At 39.7% G+C, this 16045-nt stretch overlaps 1 protein-coding gene across 2 annotated transcripts in view; it reads right to left on the reverse strand.

The window, feature by feature from the left end:
* Window positions 1-957: 957 nt before the first annotated feature.
* The window catches only part of LOC132399201 (RNA-binding Raly-like protein), a 489585-nt gene continuing 474497 nt past the window's right edge, over window positions 958-16045 (reverse strand). For both annotated transcript variants that reach the window (XM_059979344.1, XM_059979353.1), the window contains exons 6-7: window positions 2565-2743; window positions 958-1837 (exon numbers count right to left, since the gene is read on the reverse strand). In XM_059979344.1, coding sequence (XP_059835327.1) covers window positions 1802-1837; window positions 2565-2743 — 215 coding nt within the window. In that variant the 3' untranslated portion in view covers window positions 958-1801. The remainder of the gene's footprint in view (window positions 1838-2564; window positions 2744-16045) is intronic.

The following is a 16045-nucleotide window of genomic DNA, read 5'->3' on the forward strand; positions in this document are numbered from 1 at the left end:
TATTGAAATACTATTTGTGTGTGGAGCCAGGAAGCGAATCCATGCTCTCCCTCACCTCAGAAATAATTTAGGCTGGGGCTAGTTCTCCTTCTCTGCTAACCTCTGTGTGGCTGAGCACCTCCTATAAATTAATGCTTCTTATTTGGTTTCTGGAGATCCACCTCCTCACCCTGCTCACAAATTTATGAGTTCCTGCCAGCATTCAGAAGATAGCAACTGCTTATTAATCTTATTATTTCATGTTTGTATTTTAAGTTGATAATGATTAGAGCTCTTGCTCCTAGCCTTGGGCAGGCAGCGTGAGTCCTCAGGCCTCTGTGGTATCCATGGAAATTTGTTTCATTGATGTTTTATACAAGCTGTAGATTGAAACATAATTTATAATGTTTTTTTTTGCTAATGTGAATTGTGAAAATTAAGCCATTGTGCTATGGTGAATGATGTAATTCTGCCTTTTTTTTCCAGTTAATGTGAGAGAAATCTGGATTTTACTGTTATAGGACCTATTATGAAAGATGATGTTAGGGAAATATTTAAGTTTGCAAGATTCTGAGTTAATAAAAAACTCAATTAACATGCATATGGCCTTTTTTGTGAAAAATATTTACATATCTTGGCAGTTGTGAAATGATTCTTAGTATAATTCATTTGCTGTATTATAACAAGACTTCAAAGATTGTTTCAGTAACATAACGGTTAAAAAATTTGAAAAATAACGAACAGCTGAAAGTACACTATTACAAAACTTCAAAATCTATTGATCACATTGACGGTATTTGTCTGATGCTTTCTTTAAGAAAATAATTTGTAGTTATAATAATCAAAACAACCCTATCAAGTGAAACAGTTACTGTGTATCCTCTATGACTGATAAATAATTCTTATTCTGAAGTTAACAAAATACTTCAACCGGAAATAAAGAAACCAGAGAAGGATTATCGGCAATAAGGACGGCCAATTTATTCAGTTTTCCATCAATGCCATTTTTTGGATCAATTACAAGTATAACAATTATTTTTGCAGATTTTTTTGTTATTTAAACAATCAATGCTGTTGAAATTACTAGAAGTAAGTCAGAGGTAAAATTAAAGCTGACAGAGAGAGATAGAGATGAATTAACATGCACAAGTGTAATGACAGGATTTTGAATAAAAGAGGATGGCTCTAGCTTTGAGGATCAAATTCCAACTGATTGATCGTGAAAGAGTCCAAGATTTTTCTTGTGTTAATGTTATTCACAAGTGACACAATGACATTTTCAAAATGCCAAGAACACAACCAACATTATCACAGTATGTGCTTATAAACAGGGAGAATCGTTTCTTGACAATTCTGCTGCATTATGACTGAATCTCTGCAGCTGTTTATATATCTCATCCTTCAGTGTACTGACAAATGCTATCTGCAGAAATTCTGTAGCACAAATGTTCATCTTAACTCTGGATTTGCAAGATGACATACAATATGTTACATATGTAAAAAAAATCCATTTTCATTCACTATAACATCATTAAGTAGCCATTACTCTTAATTAATCTTTAGAAATACATTGATCATCCTTAAATATATACAATTGTCAAACTCATGAATGATGTAGAATATTAAATAACATTAAGAATCCTGCACAGGTATGCAGAGTTCAGAGTAAACCCAGATAATTGGTTTAACATATTGTATAGCAACACTGTAACTCTTAATTTTACACCAACACTTTCTGAAAACTGGTGTGCAAAGATGTTGCAAATTGGAGGAAGTGGGAAATGGAGTCTGATTATGAAGATGCATATTCATGGAGCTCCAGTTATTGATCTTTGGATGCTGGTGGCATGTCCATTGTCTATTGAAGAAAACAAATAATGGGAATTGGAAAGGCAGTACACTAGATCGGCATTCTTTTAAACTTTAAATGTTAAGTTTAAAAAAGCTGTTTTAATGCAGTCTCATTAGTATTCTACTAGGTTGGTCATGCCTGAAACAAACTCATGATTTTCCTGAAAGTGTGGGAAGGTGTACCATATCAGACTTTAGGTGTCCATTTTCCTCTTTATTTCTCTTTTTATATCACAGTTCCCTGACTTCAGCTGGTCTCAGCCTCTGACACTTTACTGGGAAAATGGCTTGCCATTCCAAATCATTGTTAAAGAATATATATTTTCTTATCTAGTGTAAAGCCACCTGAAGAGCAATCTTGTCACAGTGTGGAATACAATGTGTTAACTTACCCTGGTTGAAAATACTGCAATTTCAGTGCATCTTTCAAAGGACCAAATTGCTGATGAAACCAGCGAAGTAGTCCATTTGAAATCTCCCCAAATAATGGAAACACCTCATTAAAAATGCTAATAAGATAGTAACGATCTGACCACATCAAAAATATTGTTCAATACATGTATCATAATGCAGATGCTGCACTCACACAATGACAATCACGTGTGCCTTCTGCTTCAACATATTCTTGCATGGCTCTTGACAATGGTATTTTAAGTTGACTATTTTTGGAACTAATTATGCAGTCTTGCAAGAAGAGTCACCTCCTACTATGTATCCGCTCATTCGGATCATACCATTTCATTGCTGCCAACGTCATCATAATCTTCTTCAATACCATCAGTCATCTCTTCCCCGTCTGCATCAATATCAGGGCCCCCTTCCACTTGTTCCTCTGTGGAGGTTTCTGCATTCTCTGATATGGATTCTTCATGTGCAGACTCTGAATTTTCTTCAAGCTGCTTCTTCTGTGACTCTATAGAGAAAACACAGGATCATCACCTTCGCTACTTCTGAGATTCACAGACGATACTAAAATAGAATAAAAACATAGAAGGTGTGTGCTTGGACATCATCTGAACTGATAATAAGTTCATAAAACAAACAATTAAGATTACTAAACAGTATAATAATGGCCTGACCTTTCTACACTTGTCACTACAGTCACATGTTGCCTTATGCTAGTTTGAATCCATTATGTCAACTGCCCAAGAATATGCTGAATTCAATGAGCATTGAACTTATCTGTTTTTTTTAGAGATATGGCACAGTAACAGCCCCTTTTGGCCCAAGGAGACACCCATGTACACCCACGTGACCAATCAACCTACTAGCCTGTATGGCTTTGAAATGTGAGAGGATACCAGGGCACCAGTGAAAATCCAGGTGGTCACAAGGAGGATGTACAAACTCTTTTCAGACAGCTGGGACTGTAATAGCTTTTCACTAGCACCAAGCTAACATACCACCCTCTAATAATTAAATACAGGTTGGTACGTTTTGTTAAAAGGAAAAAGAAGGCCACAAAGTCTTGGAAAGTACAAGAGTTGGGATGAGGCAGCAGGACTGGATCACAGAATATCAACTCTTGCCTGAGAAGTGACTTGGATCAATTCCAATTTGCCTACTGGAACAACAGCTAAACAGCAGGTACCATCTTATTGGCACTTAACTCACTTTCAATGACTCCATCTCAAGTTCATGATACTTATTGCACATTTATTTATTTATTATTATTTCTTTCTATTTGTATTTGCACAGTTTGTTGTCTTTTGCACACTGGCTGAATGCCTAAGTGCAGTGTTTTGTTGATTCTACATTTGGTTATTATTGTATTATGGAATTATTGAAAATGCCCATAGGAAAATGAATCTCATGGTTGTGTATGGTGACATGAATGTACTCTGATAATAAATTTACTTTGAACCTGCAATAACATAGTGTAGGGAGTGCTGCAGATTTATTGCTGTAGATTCGGTCAGTGATTGCCAGTTCTAACCAGGCTGCATGCTGCTTTAACATGCCGCCATAAATCAAATTAATTTTTACAGCCTAGGTTCAGGTCAAGCTAGTGCTGGTCAAAGTCCAATGCACCACATAAAAGGCAGGTAATTTAAGACTTAAACTAGTTGTAAAAATCATTCAGTAGGCTTGTTGGAAGCCATGGATGATTAGAAATGAGAAGGGCTCTCAGACGTTTTGCTGCTGTGTAATGGAGGATGGGGTGAAGGAAAGATCAATGACTGCAGGTGTCAGGAAGATCTTCAGATCAATTCCAAAGTAATACTTAGTGAAAACAGACATGGTCAATGTTAGGAATCGAAATCCAAGACGGTGGATGCAGTGCAGATAAAAATTCAATGGTCTCACAAATATGCTCAGGTTCAGTTAATATTTGGGCTAGTTGGAGAGAGTCCAAATAATGATCTCTTTGTCACTAGGTTTCTTCTGTTTCAAACCTTTTCTCTCTCCTCTTCTCTGCAACTGCCTCCAGCTACAGCAACCGTGAGAGTCATTGATCAATACTCTGGATTGATCTCAACTCACCCCTTTGGGTTACTTAGAGAGTTTAAACTCTAAATACATTTCTAATTAAAAATACCACAGGTTAACAAGAAAGAATCATATTCTGGAAGAATTAGAGAACTTTTATTTACAGAAATAAACAAACACATCTTAACCCTGCCACATGCTGAATCATTCTGGCAAACCCCACGCATGCTCAGTGCTCTCCAATCTGGAACTGGTACATCATTGCACGTGGTATCACCACATCTTCCCTTCCTTAAAATGAAAAACAATTTACAACATTAATCAAAACAAATACATAATTCAAAAAGTCTCTATCAGTCTCTCTGTGGGTTTACGAACATGAGTAGTCCTTCTAAGTAGTACACACAGATCTTGTGTTTCCTTGTTATTATTTATATAGTTTCTCTTGTCTGCATCTGTTAACGGAATCTCTGAAGAATCACATCTTTTCCTTAAAAACAAATAACAACATTAACTAATAAACAAATCTATAACAGATAACTGAAACTCTGAAGTTTGGTCTTCGCTATCTGAGGCATGACCCTTCCTGTCCTTCTTCATTTTCTTCTTCTTTTCTGCTTTAAGCTTTTCTTCATGTATCTCAACTAGACTTTTTGGTATACTCTCACATGTCTCCTGGTTAGAATCAGGAATTTCAGGTAAACAGTTCCCACTATCCTCTTCAGCAATCTGCTTCCCTGCTTCTGTTTGGACTGTATCTTTCCTAATTCCTTCCACTTTCATTTTTTAATGAAATACGAATCTTCTTTTCTTCATCTAGTTCATTCATTAACTGTGTAATCTCTTTTTTATACTGAGACTTCATCATTTCAATACAACTTCTCAATTCCATTACTTGTGCTTTCACTTCTTGCTTATACTGTGCCCACTGGCAGCGTTCTTGCTCTAGACGGTGATTAGACTGAATCTCGTATTCTCTCAGTGTCTCTTTTGTTATCGCTTGCATTGAAGCAACCTCTTCCTGACATTGCTTTTTCTCATCATCAATTGCCTCCTGTTTGGTCATCTCAGACACTGCAGCTACTGCTTTTATGTTCTCCATGTCAGCATTTTCATAAAGCGCATCGATATAAAATTCCTCATGTTCATCTTCAATCACTGCATTTACTTGTTTGATTTCATTTTCCTTCTTTCTACTTCTACAACAGTGTGAAAAATGATTAATCTTACCGCAACTGTAACAAAGCTTGCCATATGTGAAACACTGATTTGGACGGTGTTCCCATGCACAGCGATCACATGACTTTTTTTTCAAATGCCATCTTGCTCTCTGTCAGTTTTGTCGATGTATTATTATATTTCTTGATATATTTGTGTTTTTTTTTACAGCATTTACATTGTAATTTTCAACAAAAAGCTCTTCAGCCTGCGACATTACAGATTCCAAAACTTTGCAGAGCAGAAAATCTCTTTCAAAATTTAAATCTTGCTCATGCAAAGGCCTCTCTCTCAGAGCGTTATCTCGAATGTAACAAACCAGTCTATCTTTAATGGGAGAGACTGTGAGCAAACCAAACTCACACATTCTACTACGCTTTCTTAACTCCGTAACCTACTGATCAATTGTTTGAGCAACCTTCTACACACCCGTTAAATTTGACTGTTAAATTATGCTTAGGTATCCAAAATACTTCAAATCTGTCCATTATCGACTTTAAATTGAAATTATCTCCATTTTCAAAGATAAAATTATTGTACACCCCTACTGCATCATTTCTGATTCATGGAGCAGGATTGCCGCTTTGTTTTTGTCCAATTTTTCTTCATAATTGATCACTGATAAGTACAGTTCAAATTGTTGCTTGAATATCCACCAAGTCTCAGCTACATTGCCAGTCAGCTGCAGTTTTTGTGGGGTTTGTAAACCTTCCATTTCACCAATTACCGTTCGAACCTTTTTTCTTCTTTTTTCGATTATCTTCGATTCTCGATTCTTCTGTATTATTCTTCCAAAAGCACTTCTGACACCATGTTATGTTACTTCTATTTAAACATACCGTGGGTTAACGATAAAGAATCATATTCTGGAATAATTAGAAAACTTTTATTTATCGATATTAAACAAACACATCTTAACCCCGCCACACGTTGATATATTCTGGCAAACCCCGTGCATGCTCAGTGCTCTCCAATCAGTTACTGGCACGTCATTGCACATGATATCACCACAAATACAATTTGAAATGTAATTTCTTTTGACTTGTTCATGGCTCAGTGAAATATACTCCCAAATATCACCTACCAACAATCTCAATCAATCAGAATTGAGCCATAATGTTTCTATGCCTGCTTTCAATTCTCCTAATTACAACTATGGAAATGTCATTTTACAGATAATTATATCACATTCATTATTACAGTTGCCTCTCTAATTTCCAGAGAAGATATTAGGTGAGATTGGAAGAGTGGAAAATGAAAGAGAAAAAGGAAGGGAAGAGGGAAAGATAAATGGAAGTAAAAATAGATAAGGATAGAGATGATAAAGAGGAGATCAAAGTCAATGGTTGTAGACAGAAATTGGCAAGTCCAGAAGTCAAGGGCTGATGGTTGAAGCACTGGGTTAGCAGGTCTGAAGTGGGGGCCCAATGTCTGCAAGTCTGCAATCTGAGAGTCCCGGACCAAGGTATTCAGAGGCAGCCTATCCTGGGGTTGGAGGCCTGAATGTGTACGAGTGAGTGAGTGCAAACAACACACAGAAAAATGCTGGAGGAACTCAGCAGGCCACGCAGCATCTACAGAAAAAAGTACAGTTGATGTTTTGGAGCGAAACCCAAACTGTACTTTTTTTCCATAGATGCTGCCTGGCCTGCTGAGTTCCTCCAGCATAATGTGTGTGTTACTTGGATTTTCAGCATCTGCAGATTTTCTCTTGTTCGTGAGTGAGTGGGAGGCTTCTTTTTGCTGTTTTTGTTTTGTTTTTGACTCCTGTGTTGTTTTTGTTGTTGTGTGTGTTGTCCAGCTAAACAATATGGGCATGCTATGTTAGTGCTGTCCCCATCATATCCTCAGTCTGCTTTGGTTGCTAATGCAAACATCGCAATTCACTGTATGTTTTGATGCACATGTGTTGAATAATAAATGAATGAATGATATGAAATTAGGAGAAAGAGAACAAAGGAAAGGGAAAGTCAGAGAGAAAAAGGTAGTAGGAAAGAACGCGGGAAAGACAGATTAAAGGAGAAGGACTGTAAGAGAAAAAGACAGATAGAGAAAGATAGAGTGAATGAGGGGGGAACTGAGGAAGATAGAGAACGAGAGAATGACTAAGACAGTGAAGTGAGAGAGAAGGAGAGAAAGAAGAACGAAGCACAATGCCACCTAATCTAACCACTACAGCCATTGGGTTACCTTGCATAGATGACAATATCATGCAATGAAATGCTGAGGCTGATATAGCTTGCAACCTTAGTAGGATGAAGGATGGCTAAGATTAGCTTTTATAAGATGAAGCAGTCTTGGCTCTCTGCGGTAGATAATTCAGATGAGACAAAGACCTCCATTTCAGCACATGCAGACTGAACAATAATTCTTATTTCAACTTCCACTGCCACACAAGAAGCCATTTCACATCTGAATATGGAGGACGAAGCTCCATTAGTTGTCATCTGAGCTCAACCAGCTGGGTTGGGGAAAATCCTTTCAAAAATAGCTTTGAACATATCACTGTACTTCTGCAATCTCGACTCCTCCAGATTGCTGGAGATGTTAATGCACCACCCTAGGGATTTGGCATCGGATCCAAGAGGCACAAATTTGTTATCCAGATAGTTGTCCTTATCTGACAACTTGTTGTCGCAGCCTGAGTGGTTAGACTCAAGGGAAGAATATATAGTGCGAGCTGGGCATTGCTGCAACCTTTTCTTTGCAAATCACCCGCTTTCCATCAGAAAAACTGCAGCTAAGATAATCAAAGTCAAAGTAGAAAGAACAGTAGTAGTGTAATTACTATTTTTGATCATGGTAGTTCAAATCCAAATAGTGCTTCAGCAAGACTTGATGGGACCACAAGGGCCATTCATTCAGTATCTCCTATCCTTTATTTTGATTTGGTTTGATGTATAACTTGAATAAGAATGTTGATTTTTGTGTTGGCATTTATTATGCAAATGTAATGGTTACAGCAGAAGAAAAGCAAGCTACCTGAGTGGCAGTACATGTGTTAATGGAAGACAAAGGAGGATGGAAGCAGTAGGCCAACATCAACCTGCCTATGTGGAGCGTTGGGAGCAACTTCCAATTGCCTAAAATTCATTAAATGAAAGCTAAGGGTGATTTGTGAATATCATTACTTTTTATTGCATTTCTAAATGGGGGACTTGGGTTAGATTAAGAAAACTGAAAAAATAACAGCCATTATTTTATCATATTAAGGAATGAATAATTTACAACAGATTAAACTAAGCAGATCGAATTGTTTCTAAGGCTCCAAATTATCATTTACTTTAATTTTAAATAATTATGAAATGAATAACCACCTCATTGTAAAGAACAAGAGTTGACAGCAATGGCAGTAGCATTTTGAAGCTGAGGCAGGTGGGAGTTGGTAGAGAGCAGACACAAAACGGAACAGTTTGCCTCTTCAGGAAGTATTCAGATCTAGATGCTGCACTGGAGCTGGTCAGAATTGCATACTGAAAACAGAAAGAACTGGAGCATTTGATCCAGGAGGCAGTCACCTCCCTTAGCTTAGAAAGCAGTCTAGGGAATGGACAGTGGTCAGGAACTGGAGAATGTGACCACAGATCAGACTGGTATGAGCTATAAGAATACAATAGTGCCTTTGATATTTTTTGAACAGCTATGATGTACTTGCTACTTAAATAAACAGTAACAAAAACTGTTGGGCAGGGTTCCAGGGTACTAGAAACCATACAAAGTTGGGGATTTAGGGATAATATACTCTAGGCCAGACGGCATTGAGGACAAGTTTTCAAGTAATACAGGTGGAGGAACAGGTAGTATTGACGAGGCAGGGAAGTTGCAGAAGGATATGGTCAAGTTGGGAGATCTGGCAAAGAAGTGGCAACATAGGGAAGTGTCAGAAAACGAAGAAGCACAGGAAGGGTCATGGATCAGATAGCGAAGAGCCAACTTCAGAATTTCAGTTAGCTGTTATAGATTTGTTTATTGGTTATGGATCGACTAGGCTTATACTCACTGGAATTTAGAAGATTGAGGGGGGATCTTATTGAAACGTATAAAATTCTAAAGGGATTGGACAGGCTAGATGCAGGATGATTGCTTCCAATGTTGGGGAAGTCCAGAACGAGGGGTCACAGTTTAAGGATAAAGGGGAAGCATTTTAGGACCGAGATGAGGAAAAACTTCTTCACACAGAGAGTGGTGAATCTGTGGAATTCTCTGCCACAGGAAACAGTTGAGGCCGGTTCATTGGCTATACTTAAGAGGAAGTTAGATATGGCCCTTGGGGCTAAAGGGATCTGGGGGTGTGGAGAGAAAGCAGGTACAGGGTTTTGAGTTGGATGATCAGCCATGATCATACTGAATGGTGGTGCAGGCTCAAAGGGCCAAATAGCCTACTCATGCACCTATTTTCTATGTTTCTATGTTATGCACTTCGATAGGTAGAATAAAGTAGAGCAATGGGGCAGCCTAACTGGGCAGATATAAGGACTTAGAACATCTTAGGGCTTGACTAGCTTAAAATGAAATCAGAAGGCTAATAAGATTCCTTGATTCAAACTCTTCATGGAGTACAGAATAAAAGTACCTCTGGATAAATGTAAGAGTTTAACTAAAACGGTCATTTACTTTGGGATAAGGAATAAAGACAAAGATAATTTTTGAAATGGTAGGTGAGTTCAGGAATTGGAGATGCAAAAGAGCTTGGGAGTCCTCATGCAGGATTCGCTAAAGATTTACTTGCAAGTTGAGCCTGTAGTAGGGAAGGCAAATGCAATGTTACCATGCATTTTGAGAGGACTAGAATATGAAAGCAAGGATGTACCACTAAGACACAGACTTAGAATATTGTGAGCAATTTTGAGAGCCTGAGGAAGAATGTGGTGGCCCTACAGAGGTTCCAGAAGAGGTTTACAAGAATGTCTCCAGGAATGAAAGGGTTAACACATGCAAGTATTTAATGCCTGTACTTGATGGAATTCAGAAGGACGAGAGTGATCTCATTTAAACCTACTGGACCAATGAAAGGCCTGGAGAAAGTGAATGTGGAGAGGGTGTCTCCATTTGTAGGAGAGCCCCAAGATCTGAGTATATGGTCTCAGATTCAAGAACTGAGATGAGGAGGAATTTCTTCAGCCAGACTGTGGTGAATCTGTGAAATATGTTGCCTCCATCTGTGGAGGGCAAGTCATTGGATGTACTTAAGACAGAGATTGATAAGTACTTGATTGGGAAGAGAATTAAGGGATATGGGGAGAAGGTGGGAGAATGGGGTTCAAAAAATCAGAGATAATTGAATGACAGAACAGATTCAATGAACCAAATGACTTAATTCAGCTCCCATCTTATGGACTTATGATGGTGAGTTTTAAAGGCGATTAGCTGATGATAAAGGGTAACAAAAGCTTTTTGGGTCTGGAGAAGGACCTGTAGAGAGAGGTACAAAGATCCAATTGACACAGCCCAGATAGAACTAGCAATGTAGCTAGAACAAGAAATAAGGTTCTGCTGAGGGATTAAGAGAGTTTGAAGGACAATTAATTGCAGATTGTTAATGGAAGTTTGCACATTCTACTGTAAGATTAAGTAGATGTTAATGTTGAATGCCAGATTCAATGCTGAGAAGAGTGGAGGTGGAAATGTTTGAATTATATGACACTATTGATATCAATGGGGAAAAGAGGGAGCTATTCCAAAGTTACATACTCCAGACTTCATTTAAAGAAGCCAAATTTAATTATAAGAAACCAATGGTCCAACTTGGGAGAAAAATAAACTAATTGACATAACTAAAGCAGAGCTTCTGCAGAAATGCAGGTGAGTGGAAAATCCTCTAAGGTTCCAAGTTACAGTGATTCTGCATGTATTAGTAATCATCTAAAATCAACTGCATTTCAGAATAATCTCAGCAGAATGGAAAGCAGTAAATGTAAGACTACTATAGATATTGGGGCTGCCAAGGAGCCTGAGCAGCATTGCACTCGATGGACATCACAACAAACTGCAACGGCCCTTCAAATGCTTGGAGGAGGAATTCAAAGTTACAAGAGCCAGAGAAGCGGTACAGTACAGGGACTCAAGTGATCCGAAGGTGGCTCGAGCAGGGATCCAAGTGAGGACCGGCAGGAAGTGGAGGGCAGAGGAAGCGAAGGAAAGGCTGCGTCATAGGAAGCCGGTGGGAGTGATCACACGAGGCCGAGCTGGTCTAGGATCCTTTCCAACTCCCCAAATGGGCACCATCAGAGGGAAGGAAAGGGGCCGCCTAGTTCAGGAGGAGGTGAGATCAGCAGTGGAGGAGAGGAGAACCTGCATGGCGGTGGGAATGAAGCAACAGGGAGCTTGGACAAGATGGGAGAATGAAGTGGAGAGGAAAGTGAGCTGGGCTGAGCTTTGGAAAGCCGAACCACACCGCATCCAATTTCTCATCCAGACAGGGTATGATTTGCTTCCAAGCCCATCAAACCTGCACACATGGGGCAAAGCAGAGACATCAGCGTGCCCACTGTGTTCCAAGCGAGGAACCCTGGAGCACATCCTCAGCAGCTGCACAAGGGCACTTGGTGAGGGACGGTACCGATGGAGACATGATCAGGTCCTGAAGACCTTCGCTGAAGCCATCAGTGCAGAAGTTGAGTGGGCGAAGTGGTCCCGACCCTCCAAGCAGGCCATGCCTTTGTCAGAGCTGGGAAGCAGCCAATACCTGCCAAAAGAACATCTGCAGGTATCCTGACCTCTGCAAGGGACTGGCAGCTGTTGGTAGACCTCATCGGCAGCTGAAGTTCCCCAACCATATCGCAGCCACCACCCTGCAACCAAACATTGTCCTTGTGCCTGAGTCTACGAAGCAGGTGGTGATGCTGGAGCTGACAGTCCCATGGGAAGATCACTTGGAAGAGGCCTTTGAAAGGAAGCTCTCCAAGTACACAACTGCCAGCAGGCTGGATGGAGAGCGAGGTGTCTCCCAGTGGAAGTTGGTTGTAGGGGATTTGCAGCCCATTCCTTAGCCAGAGCCTTCAGCAATTTGGGCATCGAGGGAGAGAGGAAGAGGAGAGCCATCCGCAGTACCACCGATGCGGCAGAGAGGGCCTCAAGATGGCTGTGGCTCAAGAGGAGAGCCATGGAGTCATAAGTAGCTAGCCATCTGGACACAAGCTGGGGTCTGATCAGCCCCGGTTGGGTCAGCAGGAGGGTGTATGCTGTTGAAAGACCCGAAACACCCGATGATTCCAGGAACATCACTGAAGATGTGTCCAGGGGCATCAGTAGATGCATGTACACAGCAATACAGGAAGAGAAAATTAGTGTTTGGAATTATAAAACAATCTGTTAGCAGTTATTGGCAAAATGCTAGAATTTATGATTAGGAATGTGGTGGAAGGGCAATTAAAATGTTATAATATGATTGAGTAATTTTTACTGATCTAAGAAAAATCTAATACTGAAAATGTGGCTATCGGGCAGCTGAGGTACGGCAACAGTGAGATTGATGTAAAAGGAATTTCAAAAGGCTTTTGATAAAACATCACACAGAAAGGGCTCGTTGGATTACATATTAGCATGGATGGAATATCAGTTAAAGGCAGAAAATGGAATAGAAATGAATGGATCTTTCTCAAATTTGAGGTTGCTACTTCGTTTGTTCTGATGATATTAGAGCTGTGCCCTCAGATGTTTATGATTTATGCTAATGACTTAGTAACATAAAGTTCACTGATAATATTACCCTTAGTGAGTAAGTTAGTTGATTGGAAGACAGAAAATCTGTATTAGGACATACATAGGTTGAGCAAATATGAAATAAGGTGGCAGATGGTGTATAAACTCTGCAAGTGCAGGATTATTCATTTTTACAGGATTAGTGGAGAAACACCATACTTTATCAGTGAGAAACTAGTAAATGTTGATGTACAGAGGAGATGTTAGAGAATTGGTTCATGAAACACACAAACTCAGACAGCAATTAAAGAACATAAGCAAGAGAACTACCAGGAGATAATGCAGCTCTTCCTACTTTCCCCTCTAGCCAATGTGATCATGGCTGATCTTTTATCTTATCACTTTCCTCACCAGCCTCATAACCCTCCATTCTTTTCAATTCCAAAAATTTGCAGAGCTCAGTACTGAACACTCAGTATATCTGTTCTTCTTCAGGAATTAGAATGACTTAATTCTTCTAATGTTACAGTGAAGACTATGACTGTTTCCCTTTTTAATTGCTTGCTCTACTGGCTTATTAATATTCAACAATCCTTTTGGAAGGTCATACTTCCCAATCCCTACGCTACTTTTGACAAATTAGCATTTTCCACACTGTATTACATCTGCTATAATCTTTGACCATCACTTATCCTATTAACGCACAGAAAATGCTGGAGGAACTCAGAGGGGAAAGGGGATGGGAAATGGTGAAGTGGGGGGTGGGGGGGATATTACCGGAACTTCGAGAAATCGATGTTCATGCCATCAGGTTGGAGGCTACACAGATGGAATGTAAGGTGTTGTTCCTCCAACTTGAGAGTGGCCTCATCGCAACAGTAGGGGAGGACATGGTTTGACATATGGGAATGGGAACACTCAGATAATGTCTTCTGGCAATGCCCCCACTTCACCATTCCCCATCCCCTTTTCCCTCTCTCACCTTATCTCTTTGCCTGCCCATCATCTCTCTCTGGTGCGCCTCCCCCTTTTCTTTCTTCTATGGCCTTCTGTCCTCTCCTGTCGACTCCCCTTTCTCCAGCCCTGTATCCCTTTCACCAATCAATTTCCCAGCTCTTTGCTTCATTCCTCCTCCTCCCGGTTTCACCTATCACCTTGTGTTTCTCTCTCCCCTCCCCCCGCCTTTTAAATCTACTCCTCATCTTTTTTTTCTCCAGTCCTGCAGAAGGGTCTGGGCCTGAAAGATTGATTGTACATTTTTCCATAGACGCTGCCTGGCCTGCTGAGTTCCTCCAGCATCGTGTGTGTTGCTTGGATTTCTAGCATCTGCAGGTTTTCTCTTGTTTGTGACTTAGCCTATTAATACACCTCTCTGAATCCTTATAACTCAAAATGTCAGTCAGTTTTTGCATCATTGGTAGACTTGACTAGATCGCATTAGTATTACCTTCCAAATTATTAATATTGATTGTGAACAGCAGGGCCATCTAATGCATTCATTATCAGCAAAGCCATCTTTTTCAAAACACTGGGATGCAGATCATCTGATTCTGGGGATTTATCGGCCTTCTCTCCCATTAATTTTCCAACACAATATTTTGGTAAATGTTTAATTTCTTTATGCATTCATTCAGTCTAGGTTTGTTGCTCTTTACTATTTCAAAGATATTTTACATTATACAAGATAATTCATGAATTTCTCTGCCTTTTATTTATTTCTCAGATTATAATTTTGCCTGTCTCTGAGCAAGTATAATGTTGCCCTGCAGTGCGAATGAGTTGTAATACAAAAGGGTGACCGTTTGCTGGAAAAATATGTGTCTTTTGTGAGACCACAACTACATTCTGCTTGCATCTAGCAGCTTTGTGAAAAGAAATTCAGCAAGCAACATAGGCAAGCAGCAATTCCAAAGGATACGCAAAGATGAAGAAACTTGGGTGTACATGTACACCAATCTCTGCAGATAGGAAGGCTTACAAGTGAGCAGCTTTTAAAATGACTGGGATCTTAGGCTAGAGATATAGAATATAGAAACTGAAAGGTTATATATAAAGGACTGATTAGGTCACAATTGGAGAATTCTGGCCACGGCCCCAGAAAAGATGCAGAGCTGCTTCCTCATAACCTGGGTGTGTGGAGTTTGTCACATTCTGCATGGGTTTTACCTTTCTGGCCCAGCTTCCCCCACAGCCTAAAAATGGGCTGGTTGGTTTCTCAGTTGGCCTCTGTAAATTCCCCAGGCATGTTGGTAAATGCGGGGGAGTGGATAGGAATGCAGGGAGAATAAAAAGTTATTAATATAACTAGTTAGTGCAGACTCAGTGATGCTAAAGGCATCTGTGTCTAAGAACAAGTGGATCTCTCTGAAGTAAGGACATGTTGTTTGTCACCTATATCAATGACTTGGATGATAATATGGTAAACTGGATCAGCAATTTTATGGACATCCAAATTGGGTGTGCAGTGGACAGTGAGGAAGACTATCAAAACTTGCAATGAGATCTGGACCAGCTGACAAAAATGCATTGAAAGATGGCAGGTAAGCACACTGGCCTTCAAAATCAATGTATTGACTATAGGAGTTGGGATGTTATGTTGAAGTTGTATAAGACATTGTTGAGGCTTAAGTTGGAGTATTGTGTGCAGCTCTGGTCAGCTACCCACAGGATAGATATCAATAAGATTTAAAGAGTGCAGAGGAAATTTACAAGGGTGTTGCCAGGACTTGAGGATCAGAGTTATAGAGAAAGGTTAACTAAGTTAGGACTTCATTCCCTGGAGTGTAGAACAATGAGGGGACATTTGATGGAGGTAAACAAAATGAATTTATTTAGAGCTGCAGCATGGAACAGTCCCTTCTTCAAGCCTCACCACCTAGCAACCCATTGATTTAACCCTAGCTAATCCAATTAACCTATTAAGTGG

Source organism: Hypanus sabinus, chromosome 1, assembly GCF_030144855.1.
Source record: "Hypanus sabinus isolate sHypSab1 chromosome 1, sHypSab1.hap1, whole genome shotgun sequence".
In the NCBI taxonomy this organism is placed as follows: Eukaryota; Metazoa; Chordata; class Chondrichthyes; order Myliobatiformes; family Dasyatidae; genus Hypanus; species Hypanus sabinus.